At 31.5% G+C, this 26,377-nt stretch overlaps 3 protein-coding genes across 3 annotated transcripts; all 3 read right to left on the minus strand.

Annotated features, from left to right (window-relative positions):
- Window positions 1–2,722: 2,722 nt before the first annotated feature.
- LOC114188557 (uncharacterized) lies at window positions 2,723–3,316 on the minus strand. Its single transcript, XM_028077128.1, has one exon. The coding sequence runs from the start codon at window positions 3,314–3,316 to the stop codon at window positions 2,723–2,725; it is 594 nt and encodes a 197-aa protein (XP_027932929.1).
- A 9,369-nt stretch (window positions 3,317–12,685) lies between these two features.
- Window positions 12,686–13,319, minus strand: LOC114188558 (uncharacterized). The gene has a single exon (XM_028077129.2). The coding sequence runs from the start codon at window positions 13,310–13,312 to the stop codon at window positions 12,686–12,688; it is 627 nt and encodes a 208-aa protein (XP_027932930.2). The 5' UTR covers window positions 13,313–13,319.
- A 5,615-nt stretch (window positions 13,320–18,934) lies between these two features.
- On the minus strand, window positions 18,935–19,849 carry LOC114186863 (uncharacterized). Its single transcript, XM_028074906.2, has one exon. It carries the CDS (start codon window positions 19,723–19,725, stop codon window positions 19,093–19,095), a length of 633 nt encoding a protein of 210 aa, XP_027930707.1. The 5' UTR covers window positions 19,726–19,849; the 3' UTR covers window positions 18,935–19,092.
- Between the last annotated feature and the right edge of the window lie 6,528 nt (window positions 19,850–26,377).

The raw sequence follows: 26,377 nt of genomic DNA on the forward strand, positions 1-26,377 counted from the left end.
GAATTCATTTGAACAAATTAAAAAGTGAACTAGTGCATTCAAACTATAATTTGTGTAAATAAAATAAATAAATGTAAAAACTTGTTTTTGAAGATAAAGTTGTATTTTCAAAAATATAATTTATGTATTTATGTTCCCAATTGATATAAAATAGAGAATTTGAACTTAAAATAGAGTTCAAATTTTCTATTAATTTTTTTGTATTGTTTTTCTTTTAAGTCTTCAAAATATATGAATGTGGACATATTCAAATAATGTATTTTAAAATATTATAATCAGTATATATCATATATTTTGAAGATAGAGAAATAACTAAAAAACAACAACAGAGAATTCAAATACAAAATACATAAACAACAACAGAGTTTAATATCTTTGCTGATTTGTTACTGTTTTTCTCTATCGAGTTTTCAAAATATGCTATGTTGGTGCACTAAAAAAGATTTTAATATATTTTACTACATTATCATCAATTTATTCTGAAAATTATATAAATGTACTCTACAATACATTTATATAAAATAAATTATGATAAGTTTGTGTAAAGATTAGATATTATTTTAAGCTTAAAAAAACTAGTAAAGTAATAGATGTTTTGGAGATACAAATTGAAAAAAATAATAACAAAGAATCTGAATTTTTGGTGTGTTGTTTTAGTACCGAGTCTTTAAAATATATTAATGTTGATGTAATAAAAATTACATATTTTAAAGGGTTAGATATGGTGTTTGTTCCTTAACTTTCCGTGAATGTTAAAATTAGTCAATTTCGAAATTTTGGACTAATTTAGTCATTTATTTTTTGAACTACGTGAATTCTTTGTTAAGTTCACTTGACATTTGAAATGCGTTTCATAATAGTATTTGACTTAACATTAAAACAAAAATGTGTCAAACAGTATAAACAACTTAAATACAATTTTGAAATGCATACGAAACATCAAATAAACCTAACAAAATTTTATTAAAAGGACTAAATCCACGTATTTCGAAAGATGAAGGACTAAATTGGTTGAAAGTTTCAAAATGAACTAATTCCAAAATTCACTAAAAGTTAAGGGACCAAAAACATATTTAATCCTTTAAAATATATAATCAATATACATCATTATATTTTGAAGACAAAATAGAGAAACGATAAAAGAAAAAAATAGAGAATCTAAATAAAAAACAAAGTTCAAATTCTTTGTCCAAATTTAAAATGAAGTTCAAATTCTTTACTGATTTTTTTATGTTTTTCTTGATCGAGTATTCAAAATACGCTAATATTGTACCAAAAAGGTTTCTAATATATTTTAAATCGTTATAATCAATTTATAATCAACAAAAAATCAAAACAAATCAAAGTTCAAATTCGTTGATGATTTATTGGTGATCTCTTAGTTGGACCTTCAAAATACACTAATATTTATATATTAAAAATGATTTTAATATATTTTAAAACTTAACAAATTTTAATGTGCAGCATATTTTAAAGACACGACAAAAATCACAAAAAAATCCTACCAAGAATTTAAGTTCTTAAAACATCTTGATAATTAACAATAATTGAAAGAGTTAGAATTTAACAAGTTAAGAAACGACAACAACGACGATAATGTGGTAATGTTTAATTTGTCATTTCTATTTAATACAGTCCTAGAGTCGCATTTGGAATTATTTTCAACAATTTTTGGCTAGTAATTCTTATTTACTATAAGTGTTTAGATTCACAGTTGAATTATTCTCAATAATCTTCTCTCCGTGAATCCCCTTCATATGGTATACGACTTGTATTCAAATGTTTTTGTTCTGGTTGTAATGTTGTTGTGTTGGTGTTACAAAGGTCTAAGTACGAACTGTACAGCTGGTTGACCAAAATGAAGATCCCAAATTGCATGAGCAATAGGTCTTACATGTAAAGGATCCTGTATCATGTCTCAAAATTACCTTGCCAAGCTATATGAAAGAGATTCCCGGAAGTCTAAAAAAAATGATAAGCAAAAATATTCTGATAAAGACGTTCCTCAGTAATATCATCATGACTTTCGAAGTCATGTGCGGTAGCAATACCAACTGGTCACTGGTCATCCAAACATTAACGAACGATGACTCTGATACCACCAGGTCATGCAAACATTACATTAACGAACGATGACTCTGATACTACTACGACAACTCTGATACCATTGGTCATCCAAACGTTAAACGTTAACAAACGACTATCATACCACTTATAAACAAAGGTATTCATCCATCAACAAGAGATTGTATATATGTGATATAAGTTCAACAATTCACTATTTTTAATCCAAAAAATTGGATTTGTGGATTTTTTTGTTTACATTATTTTTAACTTAATTTATATCCGATGTGGAGTTGAAACTTATGCGCATTACTCTTAATATTTACCAAGAGAAAATTTGAACACAGTAGCACATGAATGTACTTTAAAATAGAGAACAGAGATTCAAATTTCAAAATCACCACTTTATTGAAACGGCATAGATCCATAGATTCAGAAACAAATCCATGGCAACAACTGATATAAGAAAAAACCTAGGTACTGAAGGAAAAAATTATTTTATGGTCCGAGATCAAAAGATCCCAGTAGACTAGTATATAGCAGGTTAATATATTTGTTTTGGGTTTAAACTAAGAGAGATGACTGCTTGTTGCGAAGAAGAGATCAAGTATGGTCCCCGGACCATACGATAATTTCTCGTACCCAGAACAACGTAGGATCAAAAATCGAAGCATTCAGACGCAAACTGTCTGAAGATTCCTCTGTAAGTGATATAAAGGAGGTGGTCTTTGGAAGCAGTTCGATGGTTTTTGGTGTGCTTGCAGAAATACTTTAGTTGTTTACTGGTGCAACAACCCAGCGTCTGAGACAGAAACAAGAACAACCAATTTATGGCCTTCTTCTTCACACCACCAAGCACCGGCGCAACACTGTTTTCTCGTCCACAATGCTCACATTTCGGCAACACTGGCTTCCTCCACTCCACGGGTGCCCTATTTTTCATGTCCTCTTTCTGGCCCACAATGAATCTCCGAAACTCACTCAATTTCTTCCTCACATCAATCTCCATCTCGAACACCTTCAAGCACCTCTTGCACTGGACGCTCCCGCTGATCCTATTCATCTTGTTCAGCATCAGGTATCTGAAGCTGTGGATCCTCGCTCGCTGGTTCGTCGCCCATGGAAAAGGCGGGGGAATGGTTCCGTCACTTGTCGATGCTGTTGCAGGAGCAGGAGCAGGAGTGTTATCTGAGATGATGTTGTTGTTGGTGTAAGATGATAGAGAGAGAGTGAGAAAATCTTCTTGGAGCATTATTCCTTGTTTTTGATTTTGGAAGGTTTTGAATTTGCAGAGGAGAGGTTTATATAGACGTTGTGGTTCCGATGTCCATTGTCGAAATCTTTGGTGAGGATATGCGGGGGGATCGGTGGAGCTGGGTCAGATAAAATACCTATATTATTGGAAGATAAGCTTCCCTCAACCACAACTCAATCACTTTATAAATTAATTATCTGTAACAGCTTTTCCGATTCTGTTATCTCTATATAATTTTCTTTTTATTTTTATTTTTCGCTCCCTGCATTCTACCAAATATTTTAGATGCATACATTTAATAAATAATTTACTTTTATACTGTTAAAATTTAAAAAGGCGATTGAATTTAGATATGCCAGAATATATGAATTCTTTTGGTTTTCTTTTTTAATATATATTGGTTTTGAAGTTTTAAAATATATTAAAAAAAATTTAAACTATATAATGTGCAGCATAGAACAATATTTAAAAATTCAGTAAAAAGTTTGGACTCACGAAAATCTTAATCATGTTAGAAGACAAATCAAGGGAACAAATTACATTAAAAAAGAACCGTAGAAATGGTGGTTTCTTGGACAAGAACAATTTATATTATAGTAGCCTACACACAAGCTACACACAAGCGTATCAGGTGATTCCTTGGACAAGAACAATTGATATTATATCCAGACACGCGCTGTCGTGCTTGTGTGTATATATTTTTTAAATATGCGTGATAATATATTAGTAAAAAATCATAATGTAGTGTTTTTAAGTGAATATATAAAATAAAAAATGAGAGAATAACTGTTGATAAATAGAGAAAAAGAGAAAAAACAGAGATAGACATTTTTTTATAAAAGCTTATAAAAGTAACAGTCAATTTTCAAAATTTAATAAATAATTATATTTTAAAGAGTAAAATTCGTATTTTGAAATGTAGACACAAAAAAGATAATCCTGTTTATATATTACTAGCGTACGCACAGGCGCTAGCGGACACACATGAGCGATAGCGCCTGTGCGTACGCATGTTTTCAATATAAATGATTAGTATGTTTTAAATATAAATGATAGTATGTTAATAGGTGATAATAATATAATATTATTAAGTTAATATATAAAATAAATTTATATTTATTAAAAATAAAGTGAAATGAATAGAGAGACTAATTATTGATGAATAAAAAAAGAAAAAATGTTTTATAGAAAATAGGTAAAAACCGTTAATTTAAAAAAAATAATAAATAATTATATTGTAAAGGGTAGAATTAGTATTATGAAATGTGGACACAAAATAGATAATTTCTTTATATATTACTAGCGTAAACACATGCGCGATAATGCCTGTGTATCCATTTTTTAAATATGTGTGATATTATATTAATAGATGATAACATTGTAATATTATTAAGTTAATATATAAATTAAAATTATATATTAAAAATAAAGTGAAATATATAAGAACAGACAAAAGAATAACCATTGATAAATAAAGAAGAAGAGAATAAACAAAGACATCCGATTTTATAAAAAACTTATAAAAATAACGGTCAATTTTTAAAAACTTAATAAATTATTATATTTAAAAGGTAAAATTAGTATTTTGAAATATGGATACAAAAAGGGAAATACCCTTTATATATTCCTTTATAGATTATATATATATATATATATATATATATATATATATATATATTTCACTTAAAACTAGTGCACTAGTGCAGAATTCCCATTTTACCTCGCCTTATATGCCTCAGTTGGTCAGGAACCGAAACATATAATGACGTGGTGGCATTTTTACAATTAGTGCCAAGTTTTAGGCCTCGGTTCTCCAAATACCCGAAGCCAAAGAGGGGTATAGGCCCTGGTTCGCCCAAAATCGGTGCCAAATAGTGGTATAGGCCTCGGTCCAGTAAGAGCCGAAGCCAAAAAGTGGCTGGACGTTAGCTGTTTGGACTCGGTCCAAGGAGACCCGGTGCCAAAAGGGGATCTATGGCTTCAGTTTCCCTAACAACCGAAGCCATAGGGTTTATTTAGGGTTCGAATTTCGCGAACCCTTCTTCTTCCCCGCGCCTATGCCTCGTCTCCGCAACTCCTTCCCCCCGCTCTCTCTCTCGCGCTCTCTCTCTCTCTCTCCGCTGCACCCACTGCCACCACACCCTCCAAGCTCGCCTTCCAATTCAGGCCCCTCTCCATGGCCGCGCCCACCGTGGCCCTGCCTCCCTCGTTGCTCCAACCTTTCTTCTCGCGAGACCCACACTAGGTCTGGAAGCCACGCCATGAGCCATGCATCCTTCGCTGCTCCGACCTTTCTTCTCGCGAGACCCACACCAGGTCTGGAAGCCACGCCATGAGCCCTGCTGTCGCGCTCCCAACGGTGATTGAAGCCGCTGCTGCTTGCGAGACCCACACCAGATCTGACTCGCCGGCGATATTTTCTCTTCCTCCCATGGTTTCTCCGCTTTTGATTAGATGTGTGTGTTTGGGGAAGAGGCTTGAGTGTTTGATGCTGGAATGGAATGGGGGGTTCCGATTAGGTGTGAATGGAGATTGCAGGGATGGGCTTGTAAGAGGAACAATGGGGTTTCTATTGATGATGAAGAGTGTGTGTGATTGTGGTAATAATTGGAGGAGGGAGGGACTTGTTCCCTCTGCTGCCAGCTGCTTTCCCGGAGACAGCGCCGCAGGGAGAAGGAGAGGCTCGCCCACACCGGAGAGACCCTTGCAGGATATCTGGAAGGTGGTTGAAACTGGGTATATGGCACCGGTTTTGAAACAACCGAGGCATAAAACTGGGTATATGGCTTCGGGTGATAACCGAGGCCAAAAGGGGTACATTTTGGCCTCGCTCCAATATGCCTTCGGTTCCAGACCCGAGGCAAAATATGAAAAATAACCGGGGCAGAAAGCCCTTCCTGCACTGGTGGTGATTCCTTGAATATTAATTTATAACTATGTTTTTATTTTTAAGTCGCATAAATATCTAAATAAACTTACATTCACATTCTTTGAACTAATTAATTTTTAAAAAGTATGTAATTTTAATTTTAATTCAGAATAGTCAAAAACAATTTTCAAAAGTAAGGGATTTCAGTTTTATCTTTCAAACTAACTGTTCTAGCTAACGGGAATAGTTCTATCAGCCAGAATATTCAAAATAGCATCAGAGTCCTTTTACTTTTGTTTTTTCTACCCTCTGAACATTCCTCTTTCCTTTGTTATTTCTTAACATCCTGCTTAATTGTATCATTCGCTTTTATTGTTTATCCACAATAATTCAGTCTATAATTTTATTTTTTTTTGTATTTTTTTCATAAATACTCATCAAATCGGTGTTTTACCGATCTAAATTGGAATGATATTGAACTTATCATCGCACTAACTAATTCCTAAGTTTTAGATAATAGATTCTTCATGTCATTATTGTTGAGTTTGTTATAAGAAAGACCAGTACCCTTCCACCTACACGCTGGTATTTGGATTTGAGATATTTCTGTTTTACGTTACATACTTGGGTCAGATAAGGTCATAAGACATTAGTCTGATATGTCTTAAGGTTAAGGATGTGTTTACTTTTATGTATTTAAAATTGTCGACTTAATATAGGTAATAAGAAAGTCCAATTCCGATTTATCTAGGAACCGATCAAACAACAATCTTCCTGCTTATATAGCCATAAGTCGATCTAAGACACATAAAAGGATAATATTTCACTAGTGCATTTTGGAGTATTTACATCGCAGTATATGTCTCGGTTCCTGCGGACCCGCTGCATATAAGCACGCGGTGGCAGTTTCGTAATTAAATTCATCTTTTATGTCTCGGTTATCATACTAACCGAGGCATATGGCTAAAAAAAATTTGACTCACGCGTTGACCCATAATTTGAATTTTTTTTTTTACTGAAGCAATATGCCTCGGTTCTCTAATAACCGAGACAGTATCGAGACAATAGGCCTCGGTCAAGCGCCCACCCGAGGCAGTAAGGGTACAATATGCCTCAATTTCGAATAATCGAGGCAGTATCCCTTCGTAGGGTTAAAAAACCCCAATTTCTTCATTGTGCAGCGACATCTTCTCCGATTTCTCTGCGAGCTTCACCATCTCCGGCCAGCCTTCATCTTCTCCAACGACCAGCGCCACCGTCCCGCACAGCTCCCACCGTCCAGCACACCTCCGACGCACAGCTCCCACCATCTCGCACACCTCCGACGCTCTAGGGCAGCATTTCGTCGCCGCTGTTGCCGACCCCGTCGTCGCTCTTGTGAGGTCCGTCCCCGCAGCCCCCTTTCCGATCTCTTCAACCGCGACGACCTACGAAAATCCCGTTCGCGCAAACACGCCTCTGATGGCCACAAACATGACGACGCGATCGGCGTTGCAGAGGGCGAGGGAAGGGTTTGGCGGCGGAAGCAATGGCGGAGGACAGTGCAGCCATGGCCGCGGACGGTGGAAGGTTTCAGTGTGTAACAAAACTGAGTTGGTTGGTGCGGTGGAACACAATTACGCCTGCACCGCACCGCCCTTTTCCGAAGACCAGCGCAGCTCTGCGTGTTTTTTTTTTTTGAATTTCTGATGCTCATTAGGCCTCGGTTGTGCGAGAATCGAGGCAGTAAAAATTAAATATGCCTCGGGTTGTAACCGAGGCATAAAATACTAGCTTTTTATCTCGGTCGTATATGCAGCGGGTGTGGACCCGAAGCCAAAAGCTGGAAATAACCGCTGTCATTTCCCTTCCCTGCACTAGTGTTTTATCTTAGAAAGTTTGTATATGTTATGCATAACATTTTGTATACATTTAATATTTAAATGGTGTAAATATTATCATTTTTAAATCGGGGCAATTTTTTGTAAAAAGATAATCTAGTTTTTACCATAAAAAGATATGAGTGAAAAGTATTACAATTTCTTATAAAAGGTTAAAAGGTGTATGGAGAAAAAGAAAACCAGAGAAATAGTGAGAAGGATTGGCGCAAGAGATTCAACATGAGAGACTGGGTAAGTATTTAATGACTAAGTGAAGAATAAATTTGTTCGTATTTAGTTTATTTATCTTATTATGAATTATTATTTTTGTAATGTTAGACCTAATCCAGATTGGGTCATAGTCTATTACCGATGGGTGCTGAATAAAGGTTAGTAAGGGTTCGAAATTGTCGTTATTAGAATAATAATCGAAGACTTAAATAGAAATATTATTGAAAAAAGACCTTATTGAGAAATGGCAGGTCGAAAGTTTGGAGGATTCGAAGGAAAGGAAACCTTATAATAAGAGAGGTAATCAAGAAAAAGACTGTTAATCTCTTATTTCTGTTTCATTAAGATTTTTATTATTTAAAATTAAGAAATTATGTCTCTTTCTAACCCATATAGTTATTTTGTGATATGTACTAAAGAAAACGTAATAAAAGAAGACAATAATATATAGCTCAAAAGTCTCATAATATTTCCTAGAATCTATTAAAAGCTAATTACAAGAATAGTTGGATAGATTATAATATCCTTAGTAACTTTGCATACACAACAATTAAATTAAGATAACAATTGATAAATTTATCAAAATAATTAGTGGAATAATGTTCTATAATATAAGATAACATCTCTTTTGAACAATTACAAATATGAACTTTTGAACATTAAGACACATCAAAGCACAAATTTTATATACGACGTTTTCAAATTTCGTTCTTAGAACACTTTGACATCCATTATGGAAGTGAAAAGAGATTATAAAGTTGAACTCTTCCAATTGATTCTCAAGTGAGGGTTTTGTTCCAATTTATAGAGTTCAAACTCATGGATTCTTTTTTGATTAACCACTAATCTTACAAGAATTTAATCATACTCAGCAATTTGTTACGATTTGCTACAAATTAGCTAGGTATAATTTGCTATGGAGTTTTTAGAGACTAGATTGGGAAATTTGCTACAAACTGTCCAGCAAATTAACAAACAAGTTTTGTAGTTAATTGGCGAGGGTATTACAACATTTGTTTTTAATTGATTAGAAAGGCTTTAGAGATGGATTTGCGATGGACATGGGGTGAAATAGCGAGGGAATAGTTTCTCGCTACTTAACTACCTAAAATTTAGCTATGAAAATTATTTTTTATATTTCCTCACTAATTCATTGCAGAATGATTTTGCGATGGATCTATGAGATATTAGTTAGGGATTATTTCTTCACAAGTACGATAAATTCTTGTAGTGAATTACTATGTATATTATTCCTAGCTCCTAGTTGTGCCTATCTAACTCTTTTATGCTAAGCGCTTTGATAAACAGATATGCAACGCTCATTTTTTCTTTCCACCTTTTATAATTCAATGTCTCCATATTCAACAAATTCTCTAAGAATGTGATATCTTTTAGAGTAATGTGTTGTCTTTTGATGCGATATAGGATTTTATGCTTGAGTGGTTGCTCTGTTATTATCACACAACAAAACATTTGGTTCGGCCATTAAAGGAACTACATCAAGTTCAATTAAGAAAATTTTCATCTACATTGCCTCCTTAGCAGCTTCAGTTGCTGCTATATATTTTGCTTCAGTAGTAGTTGAGTCAGCGATATTATGTTACTTATAACTTTTCCAATTGTATTGCCATTTTTGGTTACAAAACCAGAAACAAATTTTGCATCATCAACATCTAATTGAAACCTTGCATCAACATAACCTTTTAGCTTGAGTTCGGAATCTCCATATATGAAGAATTAGACTTTATTCCTTCGTAAGTACTTAAGAATGGTCTTGACCACTTTCCAATATTCCTCACCTAAATTGGCTTGATATCACAAGTCATAGTATACATGACAGTTCCACTACACTATATCCATATGTTTTTTATTTAATCAATTTAATTTATTTTTTAATGAATTTACTTAAAATGTGTTAATTAAATTAAATTTTATTCAATTTTTAGAAAAATATTTTTTTATTTATTAACTTAAACTACTGATAAATCAAATTTATTTTTTATAAATTTTATTATGCTTAATTTTCAGTCTGTATCAAATAATTAAATATGTTATTTTAATTTGTATTGTTACTTTTTTTTAATTTAAAATGTTGAAAAACTGATAATAAAAATGTATTAAGATATAAAAGATGGTAAATTCAGTAAACTATAGGTTAAAAATGAACTAAAATAATTTATAATTTGTAAATTAGAAACTCTTAAAATAAGTTAACATTAAAATATTTAACATTTTTTATTAATTTCAAATAAAGAAGTATATTAGTTAATTGTTTTACTAAATACGCATTATGTATATATTATCTGTTTTTAAGAAGAAAAAAAAAATAGAATGTCAATATGTGAACCTTGCAGAATTTGTAAATGATTTTCTTTATTTGGCCCGATATTTGAGTTGAAAGGTCTTGTTATGATTTTGCATTTATGGGAAGGAATTTTCGAAAGTTATTTTCTTGCTGGGACATGTTATTTAAGTAATTTTAGTCTCCATATTTTTAAATTTTGCTAGTTTAATCTATTTATTACCTCAGTGCTTCTATAACTTAACTTCCGTATTTGTTTGGGAATTTTATTTTATTTATTTCACATTTTTCTATTCGATGGAAAATGTATAAAACATTTTAAAGAAAAATTAAAATTTTGTCACATTTCATTTATTTTAAAATATCATAGATAAAATGTATCAATAATTTTGAATTTATAAACAAATTTATTTTGTCCATAAAAATTCGTCAATAAGGAAAAACTACTGAAAAGTATAAACAAATAAAAACTACATGAAAATATGTAAATAATTTAATTAATAAATTATTACATTTAAATAACAATTAATTAAATGTAAAAAATAAATTTTGAAAAACGTAAATTTACTTAAAATATGTTAAAATAAATTATCAAAATTTAAATTAATTAATTTAATTTTTTTTCTAGTATCGATTATTTGATTATTTTCATCACGTCTTTATTGTATTGAATTCTACGACTTTATTTGCAAATTGCAGAGTTTTTAAAGAAAAAAAAGTTACATTGTTTTCGTGCTTTTGCATGTTGATTTTCCCACTTTCTTTATACATCTACAACACACGCGGCTGAGAATCCAAATTCTTCCACCGATAGTTGGAAACAAACAATTTTTTCTTTTGTATTTCTGAGTTGTTTTGATCATCAATTTGTAAAATATGGTCCATTGATTTTTTTATTTTTGAAAAAGTGATGTAGTTAAGTAGAGGTCGAATTCTGATGGTTTCATTTAATTGCCAACTAAAACAATCTTGAGATGCACGAGTTTCATTTAAATGAAATCGCCTACATTAAATAAGGCTTCATTGAAAGTTTTATACCTATTGTACACTTGGCTTCTCTTGTGAGAGCACTAAATGTAAATTACTATGAAAATATGTGGCCTCATGTGGACTCCATTGTAGGTGCTTCTGTTCACAAAGCAACCATGAATGACAAAAGTGTTCCTGCTGCACTCCTTCGGATGTATTTTCACGATTGCTTGATCAGGGTATGCAACCTTTTGCTTCTCCTAAAATTCAAATAATATTCATATGGAGCAAGTAATCGTCGGCTTGATTGACGACTTCAATCTTATATATAAAGAGACTGTTACAAACAAATGATTGAAAGAAGATGATCATTGTGAAAAGACTTAAAGTAAATAAACTTATTGTTGCAGTAAGTATAAAATATTGAAGAGAGTGAGAATAATATTGGAGTGCAATACTGTATTATTCACTTAATCAAACTTTTAAATAGGTAAATAATAAATAATTAAGTGCTACAAATTAGGAGTCCATTATTAATAGAAAACAAAATTATAGGAGCACTCACAACACAAAAAATATCTCTAAATATATGACAATCAATTAACTACTTGGACTTTAACCTGCACACATATAAACGCTCTCTTGCACAAATATACACATCTTTAACCGACCTCTATCTTGACAACATCACTTTGTAAAAGAAATAATGAAACTGGTTGGAAAAGGAACACTTCACTTTTAATATCGTCCTCCTCTATAAGAGCTATAAGAACTTGATCCTGTTTGGCGAAAGAAAAAAAATCAAAAGACCGAACTTGATCTGTTTCGTGAAAGAAAAAAATAAAAGACTCTTTTTTACAAATTCGATTTACCATGGAGTCCTAATTACGGAAAAGCCTAAACAAACACACCGTAAAAATCTGTAAACAAACACACCGTAAAATTCTGTAAAACGCCGCCAGATTTACAGCATTCTCCGGAAACTTAAACCGCTTCTACCACCATCATTGTGTTCAACTGGAAAAATTCAAAAGCATGCATGGATTAAACTGCAATACGCTACTGCAATCGATGTATCATGAATTAAGAAATTAATAAAAAAAGGTAAATAATCCCAAAAAGTTAGTTACCTGTAATCAAATATCATTGTTCCGGATTTTGAAATTCCTACCGATGAGGAACGCACAGAAAGCATCAACTGCGGCGTAAGTAATTTGATAGTCACTGAGAAGAAAATCACGCCACCTGCTCCTGCCAATCTCCCTCGGTTGGGATATTTGGTAACCGAGACACTTCTGCACGATCTCTTCCACCGAAGCCTGTGCGAGGTTCTCGAAGAACAGCCTCAGATCTAGAGGATCAGTGCACATTTCCAACTGGAACCTCGATTGCTTGAGCTTCCGCCGGTCAGAGTGATTCCAGAATCCGACGAAGTTGTGGTTAGGATTGTTCAGGAAAGTGCGGAGGTTACTCGGCACGCGGTTGGCGTGCGCCAGTTGGAAGATGAGGCACCGTCTACCGACGCAGAGTTGCAGCGTGTCCACCGGCGGATTGTTGGGGCCGGGAGTCCAATGAACGCCGAGGCCGACGACTAGGCAGTTAAGGTAGAGGTATCGGCGGCTGTTGTGGAGCGTGGTGGCTAGCCAGTGCTTAACGACGGTAGCGTTGGCGGTGATAGTGACGTTGAAGAAATCGTTCTCGCCGAGGGTAATGGAGTAGAATTGGTGACTAAAGCAGGTCTTTCTGGAAATGATTACAGCCATGTTTTGTATTTCGGTGTTTCTGCTATGCAGTTTTGGTTTCTCCACTAACCAGAGTTTGTTAGTGAGGATATTTAAATTGTAAATGGCTTGATAAAGGCGCGGATCGCAAGAGAGTACATGCATAGTTGTATACAAAAAAATAAAAATAAGATGAAAGAATGTAAATTACATTTATATTCTTATGCTTATTCTTTTTCTACTCCAACATTCTCTGCATAATATCTTAATTAAAAGTAATAATAATAATAATAAATATCAAAACAATAATACCAAAATAATAATAATAATAATAATAATAATAATAATAATAAGACTCTTAAAAAATTACTTTATTTAATAATTTTGTCAATTTTATTAACAAAATATTTGTCAAAAGATTATTTTCAAATTTTGAAACACATTATTGAACACATGTCATGTAATGAGCTATATAAGAAATGTGGGAACCAACTACTGATAATTAGTAAGAAAAAGGGAAAGCATTAAAGTGTTACTCTTTTTTGTATTAAACTCTTCCCTTGATCATCATAAATTTTATTTTTGTCTCAATTTGACAATGAAAGAAAAACTTTGTTTTAAACGAAGGAAAAATAGAAATTTTAAACCACACACACCAAGAAAAATTTCATTAAGATGAAAGAACCATTATTTATAATAAAAAACATGTCCACTAGTTATTAAAATTTAACAATGAAGATTATAGTGTTGCAGCAATTCACATGCACAACATAGATATCAATTTTGTTTTCAAAGAATGACTCTTAGGACTATGCCACAAAAGAAAACAAAATCACAATTCTTTAACTTAAAAGCCCACAATAATGATTCCAAACAAAAAAAATAACCACCAACGTTTTTGAGCATTACAAAAACAAACAAAATAACCCAAACCTATCAACCATCTGAATCGAACAACAGAAAACACCAAAAATCCTAACTTCGACGCGAGATTCGTCTTCGCCCTTTTTCTTCTTCAATTACAGTGTTGTGGCCATTCACCTACATAAGGTAGATGTCAATTTTGTCTTTAAAGAATTAGTCCCAAGAATGTGCCACCAAAAGTAAACAAAATCTAAGTTCTTTAACCTAAAAACCCACAACGACGATTTAAAAAAAAATAAAAAAACCAAACCTACCAACCATCAGGCTGAATCGAGCAATAGAGAACACCAAAAACCCTAACTTTGCGAGGTTCGTCTTCTCCCTTTTTCTTCTTCGATTTCACTTCAACACACGTTAAAGAAGTGTAGTTGATTTCATTTCAACACACTTCGATTTCTCCTTTTTTTCTACTTTCTTCCTTTCTCCTTTCTTTGTTTTTTTTTTGTCTGCACAAAGACAACACTTTCTCGCCCCTTCATTTTTCACCCTCACACCCACTGTCCAATATGTCTTTCTAGAAAAAAAATTCTAATAAAAAAGTAAAAGCCACCTCTGCCTCTAAATTTTTTTATAAAATTTATATTAATTTAAAAAATAAAAATCACGTTGGCATGTCCCCTCATGGAGTAAAGAAAGGGGTCAAAATAAGGAGTTACTTTATCATTTTCCGTTCTTAAATTTTTTTTTAAGAAATGTGGGTGTTTACCTTAAAATTGGAAAATGTGTAAATACTATTTAATATAACCTTGAAGAAGATAAGCTTAATTTTAAAAAAATATAAATAAAATATATTATTAAATTAGATATTACTTCTTAATCAGGTTTACCGTTGTTTCATATGAACCAAATCGATTATTTAATAAGGAAATTTAAACTTTTTCAAATTTATTTGAAACTATCATGTTATATAGTTGATATAAGATAAATTAAAATAATGTTTGGATTTTGATCTTGTTAATGGGAGTCCGGTTGGAAACTTAATTTGTTTTATGCTCTGTAGGTGTGATATTTAACTCTAGTTGTGGAATAGCAACAACAAAAAGCTCATTTCTCGCGTTCGCATACAGTGATGAGAAAGAAGTCGAAAACAGAATTGCAAGATTATCACCAACCTCTATCTCGTTGATGAGAGGAGATTTGATTATCATGTTATATAGTTGATCAAGAATATAGTCTACCTTGTTAATATATAGTAAAAATACAAATAAACTAAAATAGTTTTTGGATTTTGTCCTTGTTAACGGGAGTCCGGTCAAAAACACTCTATTTTCTCCATTTTTCTTGCGTTTTTATCTCAAAATCTCTTAAATCTTTCGCTGGTTGGTTATTGTTCTTATATAAAGCTTTATCTAGAGTACTTGTCTAGGTATTTCGTCTCTCATGCATCAATCCGGAATATGGATTAATCTTTGCTTCTTCAATAAAGATAGAGTCTTAAGATTGGTGGACTTTGGTCAGTTGTTAGTTCGAGTAAAAAGATAAGAGGCCGATTACCTCCTTTTATTATAAAGTCTCCTTTGAGTCTCCTACCTTTTGAAATGTCATTTCTCATTAAGGTTTTTCTTCAATAATATTCTTTATCTCTAATACATTTATTTAAGTTTGTAATCATTATTTTAATACCGACAATTTCAAACCTTACATGACCTTTCAACACCAATCGATACTAGATTCAATGTCCAAATCAGCTTTTAGCCTAATGATCCAATTAACATTGCGCCTAACACTACATCACCCCTAACATTTAATCTAAAAGGCTAAAAAGACTATAAAATGTAAAGAAACCACTCACTTATCGATTGGTTTTGAGCTTACTGACCCAATGGACACTTGGCATAACACTACATAGCCTCTTAGCCTTTAGTCTAAGAGACTAAAAAGGCCATACAATGCAAAGAAATCACTCACTTATCAATTGGTATTGGGCCTAAAGGTGTGATGGGCATTTCGCCAACCATCATATTTAGTTACAACGATAAATTTTTTGACTTCTAGTGATGTTTTAAAATATCGGTAAAATTGCTTACTTGCATGTTACAAGGAGATGAACAAAATTTGTCCCTTACTCACATTTGAATCTAATATCACATATGAACTTGTGCCTTCAAGTGACTGAAAAAAAACCTATCACCACATAACACCCTTCAAAAGAACACTATTGTATTCCCTTTTACTTTATAAGTGATTACTTTTGATGACCAAGTCTCTACCTCACATAAATATTACCATTGCCTTTTTTGAATAGATACATCAGTCAATTTGGTAATTGCTATAAAATTATAATCAAATACTGAACACTTAAATTTGACACACCGACATCGCTATAAAATTTGACACACTCTGACATTTCCCGTAGGTCGTGTTCTTTTCAAAGGAATGATTTGAAGGAGAAAAATTAGATGAATTTAGTTGGATTTGATAATGAAGTTTGTGTTGTTTCTTCCAAGATATTTGAATGTGATGATAGAGTGCATTTAATAGTAAAATTTGTTAAAATTTGTTGGGAATTTGACTAGTGTAACGAATTAAAAAAAATTAATATATTAAAATATAAGATTATCAAATTGCCGTTAATGATAAATTAATATAAAGTGATATTTAAACGAGTTATAAATATTTTAGTAATTTTATTTTTTAAGAATAAAGTTAAAAAAATTATTAATCAAAATAAAAAAGAATAAAACAAGTTTGACATAAAAAATTAAAAATATTTTAATTTCAAACACTAAAAATGAAAAAAATAAAACTATTGGAATCAGTTCAAATCACAACAGAACTGATTTCATCTCCCTTCAACCACAACAGAATTTGTTCCCAAAATACATATCTGATTCCCCCAAAGCTCATGTCCATTGTTACGGATGTAAAAAATATCTGCGCACCTGGATATTTGCGGATAAAATCTACGATGGATAGTTAGTACCCCAGATATTTATTATCCGCAGGTAGTGGATAATGGATATTGTAGTACCCGTTTATAAACAGGTTGGGTATGAGTGTTATACTATTCATACCCACGGGTACCTATTATCTGCAAAAAAAATTAAAATTAAAATTTAATTTGTATTTTATTAAATTTAATTTAATTTAATTAAAATTAAATTTATTTTTTATTATATTATATTAAATTTAATTAAAATTAAAATTTAATTTAATTTATGTTATATTTTATTTTTTAATAATTTTATTTAATTTTTATTTAAAAAAATTATAAAATACATATCTTTTTTAAATATTTGTAGGTATCCATAGGTACCCGCGAATTTTAAAAAAATTCACGTATATTTTTTAAATGGGTATCCGACAAGTAAACAATCAGATAACGAGTGTATCTTTTTTGCGAGTCAGATTGGGAGTAAGCACTATCCATGTCCAACCCAATTCGTTGTTATCCCTATCCATGATGGCTACGAGGTATCATTTGTGATAATATAAAAATAAAACAAAACTATTTATGTAAAATGACTTTATCCATTCTTAAATCTCCTCAGACCAGCAGGATTCCAGCTAGACATTAGTCCCGCAATTCTGTGTTTCATATCACTTCCAAATCGGTAAAAAGTACTCATCCCACATCTCTAATCAAAGCCTAATAATCTCTTTGAATAGTAAATAAATGCAAAAATAACACGGTATTAAACCACAAACCATGACACTAGACGGTCCAAATTTAGATTACCATTTTCATTAAATAATATAATTTTAATATAATTGAATTAATTTTGCGACACCAAAATAGTTTGGTTGTGCCGTTGGCTGTGTGTCGAATGGAGAATGGATATATACATAGTGTTTCTTTATTTAAGATGGTGCAAGTCAAGATTATGGAATGTTCAGCCATGTTAACATTTTAATAGAACCTTACAATTGACTACTTAAAAAATTGATGAAAACAATAAATACATTATACCGTTTATATTTAATTAATACTCACTTTTAATAAAGGTTGCGAACAATAAAAGGTTACTTTATTTCATGTTAGATTTTTCTTTTCAAATTATGTCTAAATATAAATTAAGGTAGGTCTTTCTCCAAAAAACACATTACTTAGATCAACAATTTGTGGGTAATTTATTCATCTTACTTGAAACAAATTTAAGTACCTTTGTTGTTGAATTAAAAAATAATAATATTTTTGTTTGCTCATCCAAAACGATGTAAAAATGTTAGCTTATTTATTTTACTACGTTGATGTATAAAATTAGTAGCATACATGTCTTCAAAAATAATTTTCTCGACCCCCAACACATGCATACTGTCTTTATTATAAGAAAATGCAGAGTTTCTTATTTTTGTAAAAATGTTCTCTTAAATATCAACGGTTCCTTGTTGAGAAAGCTTTTTATGTACTTAGTTGATCAGGTTATAACATAAAGAAAACCCATAAAAAAGTGGAACCGTTATAGTTTTTAAGAAAGATTTTCTTTTAGAAAATGTATATATGATAGTAAAGATGTATAATTTTCTCTAGGTTTGTTTGATCAACAGAAAGAAAAACAAAACGGATGACAATATATATTTTTATTAGATTAACGAAAAAATAAAGTAGTATAAAAAATTGAAGATTAAAATAAAATTAAAAAACCCTTTACTTATTTTCTCTGCAAATTAAATTTCAAATTTCCCTTCTCCTTCAGCAGTGGTAATAAAAGCAGTCGTATGATCTCAACTCCTACCTATTAAGTAAAAATTCAGCGATTCCAATGAGAAAAATGCATTAAACCGAATACCGTTTGGAAGTAGTGAACGCAATATACGTGCCCTAAATGGAGAAATAAACCCTCTCATGCTAACAAGTCCAAAATAAGGAAGCATAATAGAGTGAAATGAGTAAAGTACGAAATAAACCGGAAGAATTTGTGCTATAGTAAGAGATAAGCATGAGTTACCTAACGGGTTTACACGTTCCACACACGGCTGTTCCTTCCGACGAGGAACGCACAGTAGGCATCAACGGTCGCATAAGCAATTTGCTCGTGGCTAAGATATTTACGATCCCAATCGCTCATGCTGATCTCCTGTCTCTGCTCCACTTCGAAACCAAGGCATTTCTCCACTATCTCCTCCACCGAATCTCGTTCGAGATTCTCATTGTTCTTAGTTACCGCAACAAGCCTCAGATCCAGAGGATCGCGACACATATCCAAACCGTGATCCGAATGCTCCAGCTTCCGGCGGTCCGAATGGTTCCAGAATCCAACGAAGATGTGAGAGCTATGGTTCAGGAACACGCGGAGTATATTCGGCACGGTGTCAGCGTGAGCGAGTTGGAAGATGAGGCAGCGGTGACCGACGCAGAGCTGCAACGTATCAGCCGGAGGATCTGAGCCACCGGGAGTCCACTGGACTCCGAGACCGACAACAAGGCGCTCCAGGTAAACTTCGCGGCGACGGAAGTAGAGAATGGTGTTGAGCCAACGGCGCACGACAGAGGCGTGGGATGTGACAGTGACGGTGACATAGTCTCCGTCAATCTCGACGGTGTAGACGTGGGACCTGGGTCTGTGCGTGCGGTCGATGACTCTAGTCATAGTTTGTAAACGTGTGAGGGAAGAAACAGAATGGGGAAATGAACGGAAAAGTTTATTTATGTTGAGAATTATAAGCGGCTTGTCTTGTCTGCATGACTGCACACTGTGCTCAGTAGTGCCACTCTGTGGTGTACGATACCACGCTCTGGGTAGCAATTTGTACGGTTCAACTGCTTATTTACTGGTTAATAAGCACTATTAATTAATTTTGTTTTTATCAAAATAATTGTATTTAATTTAAAATTGTTATTTAATTTTTCATTTTTTTTATTTAATTAATTTTAAGAAATATATTAATTTAGTTATTTTAAATTTTCTTTTTAAATTTAGTTATTTTTCATAAATTAAAAAATTACAACAATTCTGAAAAATCTCCAGTAACCATGCATTTCTGCGCCTTCCCTGTCTCGTCTTGACTGGTAACTTTTTTTTTTGGTGGTACCCATATTTGTCTTTTCTGTTTTATCCATATTTTCCTTCCAAATCAGTAACTCTTTTCAATTTTCTCCTTGTATCTTATTCTCTATCCTCTCATGCACACCGCTTATATTAAAATGAAAAATGGTATTATAATAACTAAATTAAATTTTGATAATTTTTTTACAACCTAAATGATATCTTTTAAACAATTTTAAAATATAAAAAAAATAAAAAGATAAGAAAATTTTTGTAGGATAACAATTCAGATGATAAAAAAAATTATCCAAATTTAACTGTTGTAGTATTATTTTTCTATTAAAATATAAGTATTTTAACATATTTTTGAAAGTAACTAAATTTGTCTAGAAACTATGTTTAGTTATCAGATTGAGTTAGACTTACCACAACAAAAATTCAAACTCTCTATTTCCTTTTCCAAATGTATTTTGGATGGATAGGCAACAAAAGGTTATTTAAGGAATTAATTTTTTCTTTTTTTAATTATTATTAGTATTATATGACAGAATGAACGGAAAATCGAATTGAAACAAGAGACTTAAAAGTTCAAACTTAAAAAAAAAATTAACTTGCTGGCTTATTTATGAATGTTAGGTACATCTATTATTGGAAGAAATTAATAACACAAAATATTAAAAATTGATATATTTGTTTGATAATTTTATATGAATTAAATTGTTTTACTATTAAAATACACTAAAGGGAAACATTAAAATAATGGAAAAGGTTACTTAAATAGTACGTGTAATGGTTGTAACTTAAACTAAAAATATGAAAAAAATATATTTGTCACATATCATTTTTCTGTTCAATTTTAAACTATAAAATAAATATAAGTAACATATCAAACTAATATAGAAAAATAAATATATTATAAGAGCAACTATAAGAAAGAGGATGAACCACAAAATTCACGATGATGTTAGAAAAATTGAACAAAAAAGAATTATAATAAATATATGGGAGAAAAGAGAAGAATAAAAATATGAAAACGCATTTTTAATCCTAATTGTGTTAAAACTGATTTTGGTCATTGTACTAAATTGATAAAATAATCATCCGACTATTAAAATATGTGATCTAATATTAAGTTAAAATTTAATTATGATTTCCAATGGACAGAAGGTTAGAAGAATTTAATTACATATTTTGGTGAATTTGAAGAAGTATTTACAAAAATGAAAGTTTAGATGCCATAATTAAACTTTACTAAAAGTAGACGAATTAAAAATATTTTTTTCATAAAAGTATTAAAAAAATTAGGATAGAAGTTAATCTTTTAAAAAATAACTCAAAATAATATATAAAAAACATTAGAAACTACTAAAAAAATATATTAGGTATACTTTATAAATAAATATGGTTAAATATTTTTTAGTAAAAAAAAAGTTTAAATCGAGTTGAAAGTGTTTATCACGAGTAAACATAATATTATATTTAAGCCATTAAAAGTTTACCAAAAGCACAATCCCATATTACAAAAATGTGGTTTGAGTTTCCTAACATGTATCAAATTCCAACTCCATTTTACTTCCTTATTATGCAAAGTTTCGGTTCGTCTGAATACCTCTTTTAGCACTCAAGCGAAATTTAAATTATTAAATGGAATCGAACCTAATGCGCATGTGAAAAATGTTGAAACTGATTCTTACACTAATTACGACATTTTCCGAAAAAACGAGGATACAGTGAAATCATCCCTGAATTGTGAGTTTCAGTCACGAACCTAATGAAGCAAACAATAGCAATTTCAGTGTCACCATGGCAACAGGTGAAATTGACACCAGTAGCAGTAAAATTCGTTCGTGGAAACTAAGCTTTAACGCATAACATTTGCGCATATTATGAAAGAGTTAATTACCTGTTGCGCTCTAAATTTCCCAATCCCTGTATCTCAACCCGATAAGGAACGCACATAAAGCACGAACCGTCGCAAAAACGATTTGATCGTCGCTAAGATTTTCGTTTTGCCAATCGCTTTCGGCCACCTCAAACCGTCGCTCAACCAAGACATCTCTCTATCACGATCTCCTTAGGTAGGCGTCCACGGAGCAGAGAATTCACGTACAGCACCAGATCCACAGGAGCCCTCGCCATCCGCAGACGGTGCCTCGAACATAACAGCTTCTGCGGATCCCAGAAGTTCGACAAGCCGACGAAGGTGTGCGAAGGATTTAGGAGGAACGTGCGGAGTTTATTCGGCACAGTTGTCGCGTGAGCCAGTTGGAAGATGAGGATGCGGCGGCCAATGAGGAGCTGCAGAGTGTGCGCCGGAGTATTTAAATTGGCGCCGCTGAGAGTCCAAATGGACGCTGAGACCGACGTGTAAAACTAATTAAGGATCTTTAAGATTTATAATTCTCACACGATAAATCATAATAGAGCACTAACCTTGATCCATGAGAGATCCTGTGAATATGCGTTCTTCAAATTTATAATCTTGTGTGCTCTTCAACCACCGTTTTCCAATCTATCTCTTTGCCTTTCTTTCTCTTCTCACACGTTCTTGATGGGTTACAGTAAAAAAAAACCTTATGGCCAGAGACTAGGGATGGCAACGGGACGGGGCGGGTACGGGTATCATGATCCCATCCCCATCCCCATAATAAAAATTCATCCCCATCCCCATCCCCAAACCCAACGGGTATACAACTTTTGACCAATCCCCATCCCCACCGGGTAACGGGTATTTTCTTATACCCATACCCATACCCATTTTTTTATTGTTCCATATATCAATTAAATATTTTTTATAAAAAAAATTTAAAAATCACACCAACGGAATCATGATACTATCAAAATATTCAATATTAAAATAACATACTCTTTTTGATTTTCATGATGTCAAATATTAAGAAAAATATTATAATAGTATAAATCTCAAATTAAAGTATCAAATAACAACTAAATAAAATTCAAATAATTATATAAAAGCTAAAAAATTACACATTACTAAAATTTTATAATAACCAAAATATTTATTAATTTTACAAATGATCAGTGGTTTCATTTGCATTCGATCCACCTACACATAGAAAAAAAATGAAAAATTAGATATGATATAATAATTGAAATTGAAAATTTTAATTACTAGAATATAATGTACCTTCTTCATCAGATTCATTTTCACTCATGAGAACATCTTTTCCTTTTAATTTTTTAACACCTACAAACACCAAATGTAGAATATTAGATGAGAATTCACAAAAAATACTAACAAAAAATATTAATAAATTTGAGTAACTTACCTAGATGGTTTGAGTTCCATATCCAACTTCTTGTACACATCAAAGCCTCTATAGTAATATGATGAAGTCGACTACGGTGAGAAGTTAATATCTGACCACCAGTACTAAAAGCAGATTCAGAAGCTACAGTTGTTATTGGAATAGCTAAAACATCCCTTGCAATTGCTTGAAGGGTTGGAAACTTTAACCCATTTGTTTTCCACCATGATAGGATATCAAATTCTTGTGTAACCGGCAAATTATCTTCTTCCAAGTAATAATCCAACTCTGTTTTCATAACTGTAGTTCTAGATTTTTTCTTTTTTGCCATAAACTCTAAAAATTCATTCGCATCATTATCAACATCCTTTCCCAACTCCAATGATGTAGCTCTATAAGAAGAAGTTTCATTCTTTTTTGATTGATATTCCAAAACCAAATCATAGCACATTTGACGAATCCTACTAAGTTTCAGATCAAAATCATTACCATACAATTTATAAAAATAATATTCTAACATGTCCATCTTGTACCTTGGATCTAAAACTGAAACAATTGCCAATATGTTATATAACAAAAAACAAAGAGAATGAGAAATATGTTATATATATATATATATATATATATATATATATATATTATATTATATTATATTATATATTATATTACTATGTATATATATATTATATGTGTGGATATCTTATGTTTATATATATATATATATATATATATATATATATATATATAATTATTTATATATATTATATTATATTATATATTATATTATTATTACTATGTATATATATTATATGTGTGGATATCTTATGTTTATATATATATATATATATATATATATATATATATATATATATATATATATATATATATATTTATAGATATATATTTATTTTAAGTATATATTATATTATATTATATAATAATATAAATATAATAATATATATTATATTATTATGTATATATATTATATGTATATGCGTAGATATTTTATGCTTTTATATATATATATATATATATATATATATATATATATATATATATATATATTTCTTTTAAATTTTTATAAATTTGTAATGTTATAAATTTGTTTATAAAAGATCTCACTAGTTAAATGATTAATTTGTTTTATACGTATATATTATATATATTATATTATATTATTATGTATATATATTATATGTATATTATATTATATTATATTATATTATATTATATTATATTATATTACATGTATATGTGTAAATATATATATATATATATATATATATATATATATATATATATATATATATATAAATATATAAATATATAAAAGTATATTTTATTTATATGTATATATACTATATTATATTATATTATATTATATTATATTATATTTTATGTGTAAATATATTATTTATTTATATATATTTTTTAGATTATTTAATAAATTATAAATAGTTTAGTAATTTAAGCGGGGACGGGTATTTGGGCGGGTATATATATATCCCCATCCCCATCCCCATTCCCAGTTGAAAATTTCGGGTATTACCCATACCCATACCCATACCCAGTCAAAGCGGGGATTCCCCGTCAAAACGGGGACGGGTTCGGGTGATACCCACGGGCACGGGTTTATTTGCCATCTCTACCAGAGACAGAACCCCAATTCCTTTTATAAACCAACGTCCATCAAGTTGGTTTTTATTTTATCTTTATCTTTATTTTATTATCACTTCCCATAATAATAACCATAATAACCAATAAGTCTTTATATTTTATTAAATCACAGTTGGGTCCATCATAATATTTCAAATGAGTCACTAATAGAATTAATTCGTCAATTAATTCTAACATTCTCCCACTTGACTCATAAGATGTCATAACATTATGTGATTTAATACATAAACATAATGCGCAATAAAAGACCTTGCATAAATTGGTTTCATCATTATTCATAATTAAAGATACAGAAATAATAAGAGTCATGGCGGTCACACATCATTTGATCGACATGATCCCTTCCATGTACTACTATATCATCCTTTTCTCCTTAATATGACCTTAAAAACGAGAAGTCCATAATGGGTTCAACCATAATGTCATTTTACAAAACAATAACATAACATAATTTGTTTTCTTCATCATAATTTGCATGCATAAACATAAAGAAGAAAACACAGATTTCAGAAATTTATACATTAGGGAGCTCAAAGTGTCACATAAACATTCAAAACATTAACATTCAACATTTAACATTCACTAGTAGACATAATGCCCATATTCTTTACATGACCAGCATACAATTTGGGCGGTAACCCTTTTGTTAAAGGGTCAGCAATCATAAGATCTGTGCTAATATGTTCTATTGACACTTTACGTTTCTGAACTTCTTCTTTAACGGCAAAGTATTTCAACTCCATATGTTTAGCACCTTTAGAATACTTGTCGTTTTTAGAAAAGAAGACTGCTGCGGAATTATCACAATAAATTTTCAGCGGCTTGGAAATACTGTCGACTACTCCAAGTCCTGAAATAAAGTTCCGTAACCAATTAGCCTGAACTGTGGCCTCAAAGCATGCCACAAATTCAGCTTCCATGGTGGATGCAGCAATGACAGACTGCTTCGCACTTTTCCATGAAATCGCTCCTCCGGCTAAAAGATACACATAACCAAATGTAGACTTTCTTGTATCCACACAGCCGGCAAAGTCTGAATCTGTATAACCTATCACCTCAAGGTGATCAGATTTTCTATAAGTAAGCATGTGATTCTTTGTTCCTTGTAGGTATCTTAAAACTTTCTTTGCAGCTTTCCAATGCTCCAGACCTGGATTACTTTGGTATCTACCAAGCATACCAACTGCAAAGCTAATATCTAGCCTCGTACAGGTTTGAGCATACATCAAACTCCCAACAACAGATGCATAAAGGATATTTTCCATCTGTTTCCGTTCCAAATCATTCTTTGGACATTGCATGAGACTAAA

Source organism: Vigna unguiculata, chromosome 6 (assembly GCF_037176805.1).
Source record: "Vigna unguiculata cultivar grain cowpea cultivar isolate G323 ecotype 2 chromosome 6, ASM3717680v1, whole genome shotgun sequence".
Classification (NCBI taxonomy): domain Eukaryota; kingdom Viridiplantae; phylum Streptophyta; class Magnoliopsida; order Fabales; family Fabaceae; genus Vigna; species Vigna unguiculata.

Bases quoted from the DNA above. Each gene is read 5' to 3' on its own strand.
- LOC114186863 (XM_028074906.2), bottom strand. From the start codon at position 19,725: ATGACTAGAGTCATCGACCGCACGCACAGACCCAGGTCCCACGTCTAC.
- LOC114188558 (XM_028077129.2), bottom strand. From the start codon at position 13,312: ATGGCTGTAATCATTTCCAGAAAGACCTGCTTTAGTCACCAATTCTAC.
- LOC114188557 (XM_028077128.1), bottom strand. From the start codon at position 3,316: ATGCTCCAAGAAGATTTTCTCACTCTCTCTCTATCATCTTACACCAAC.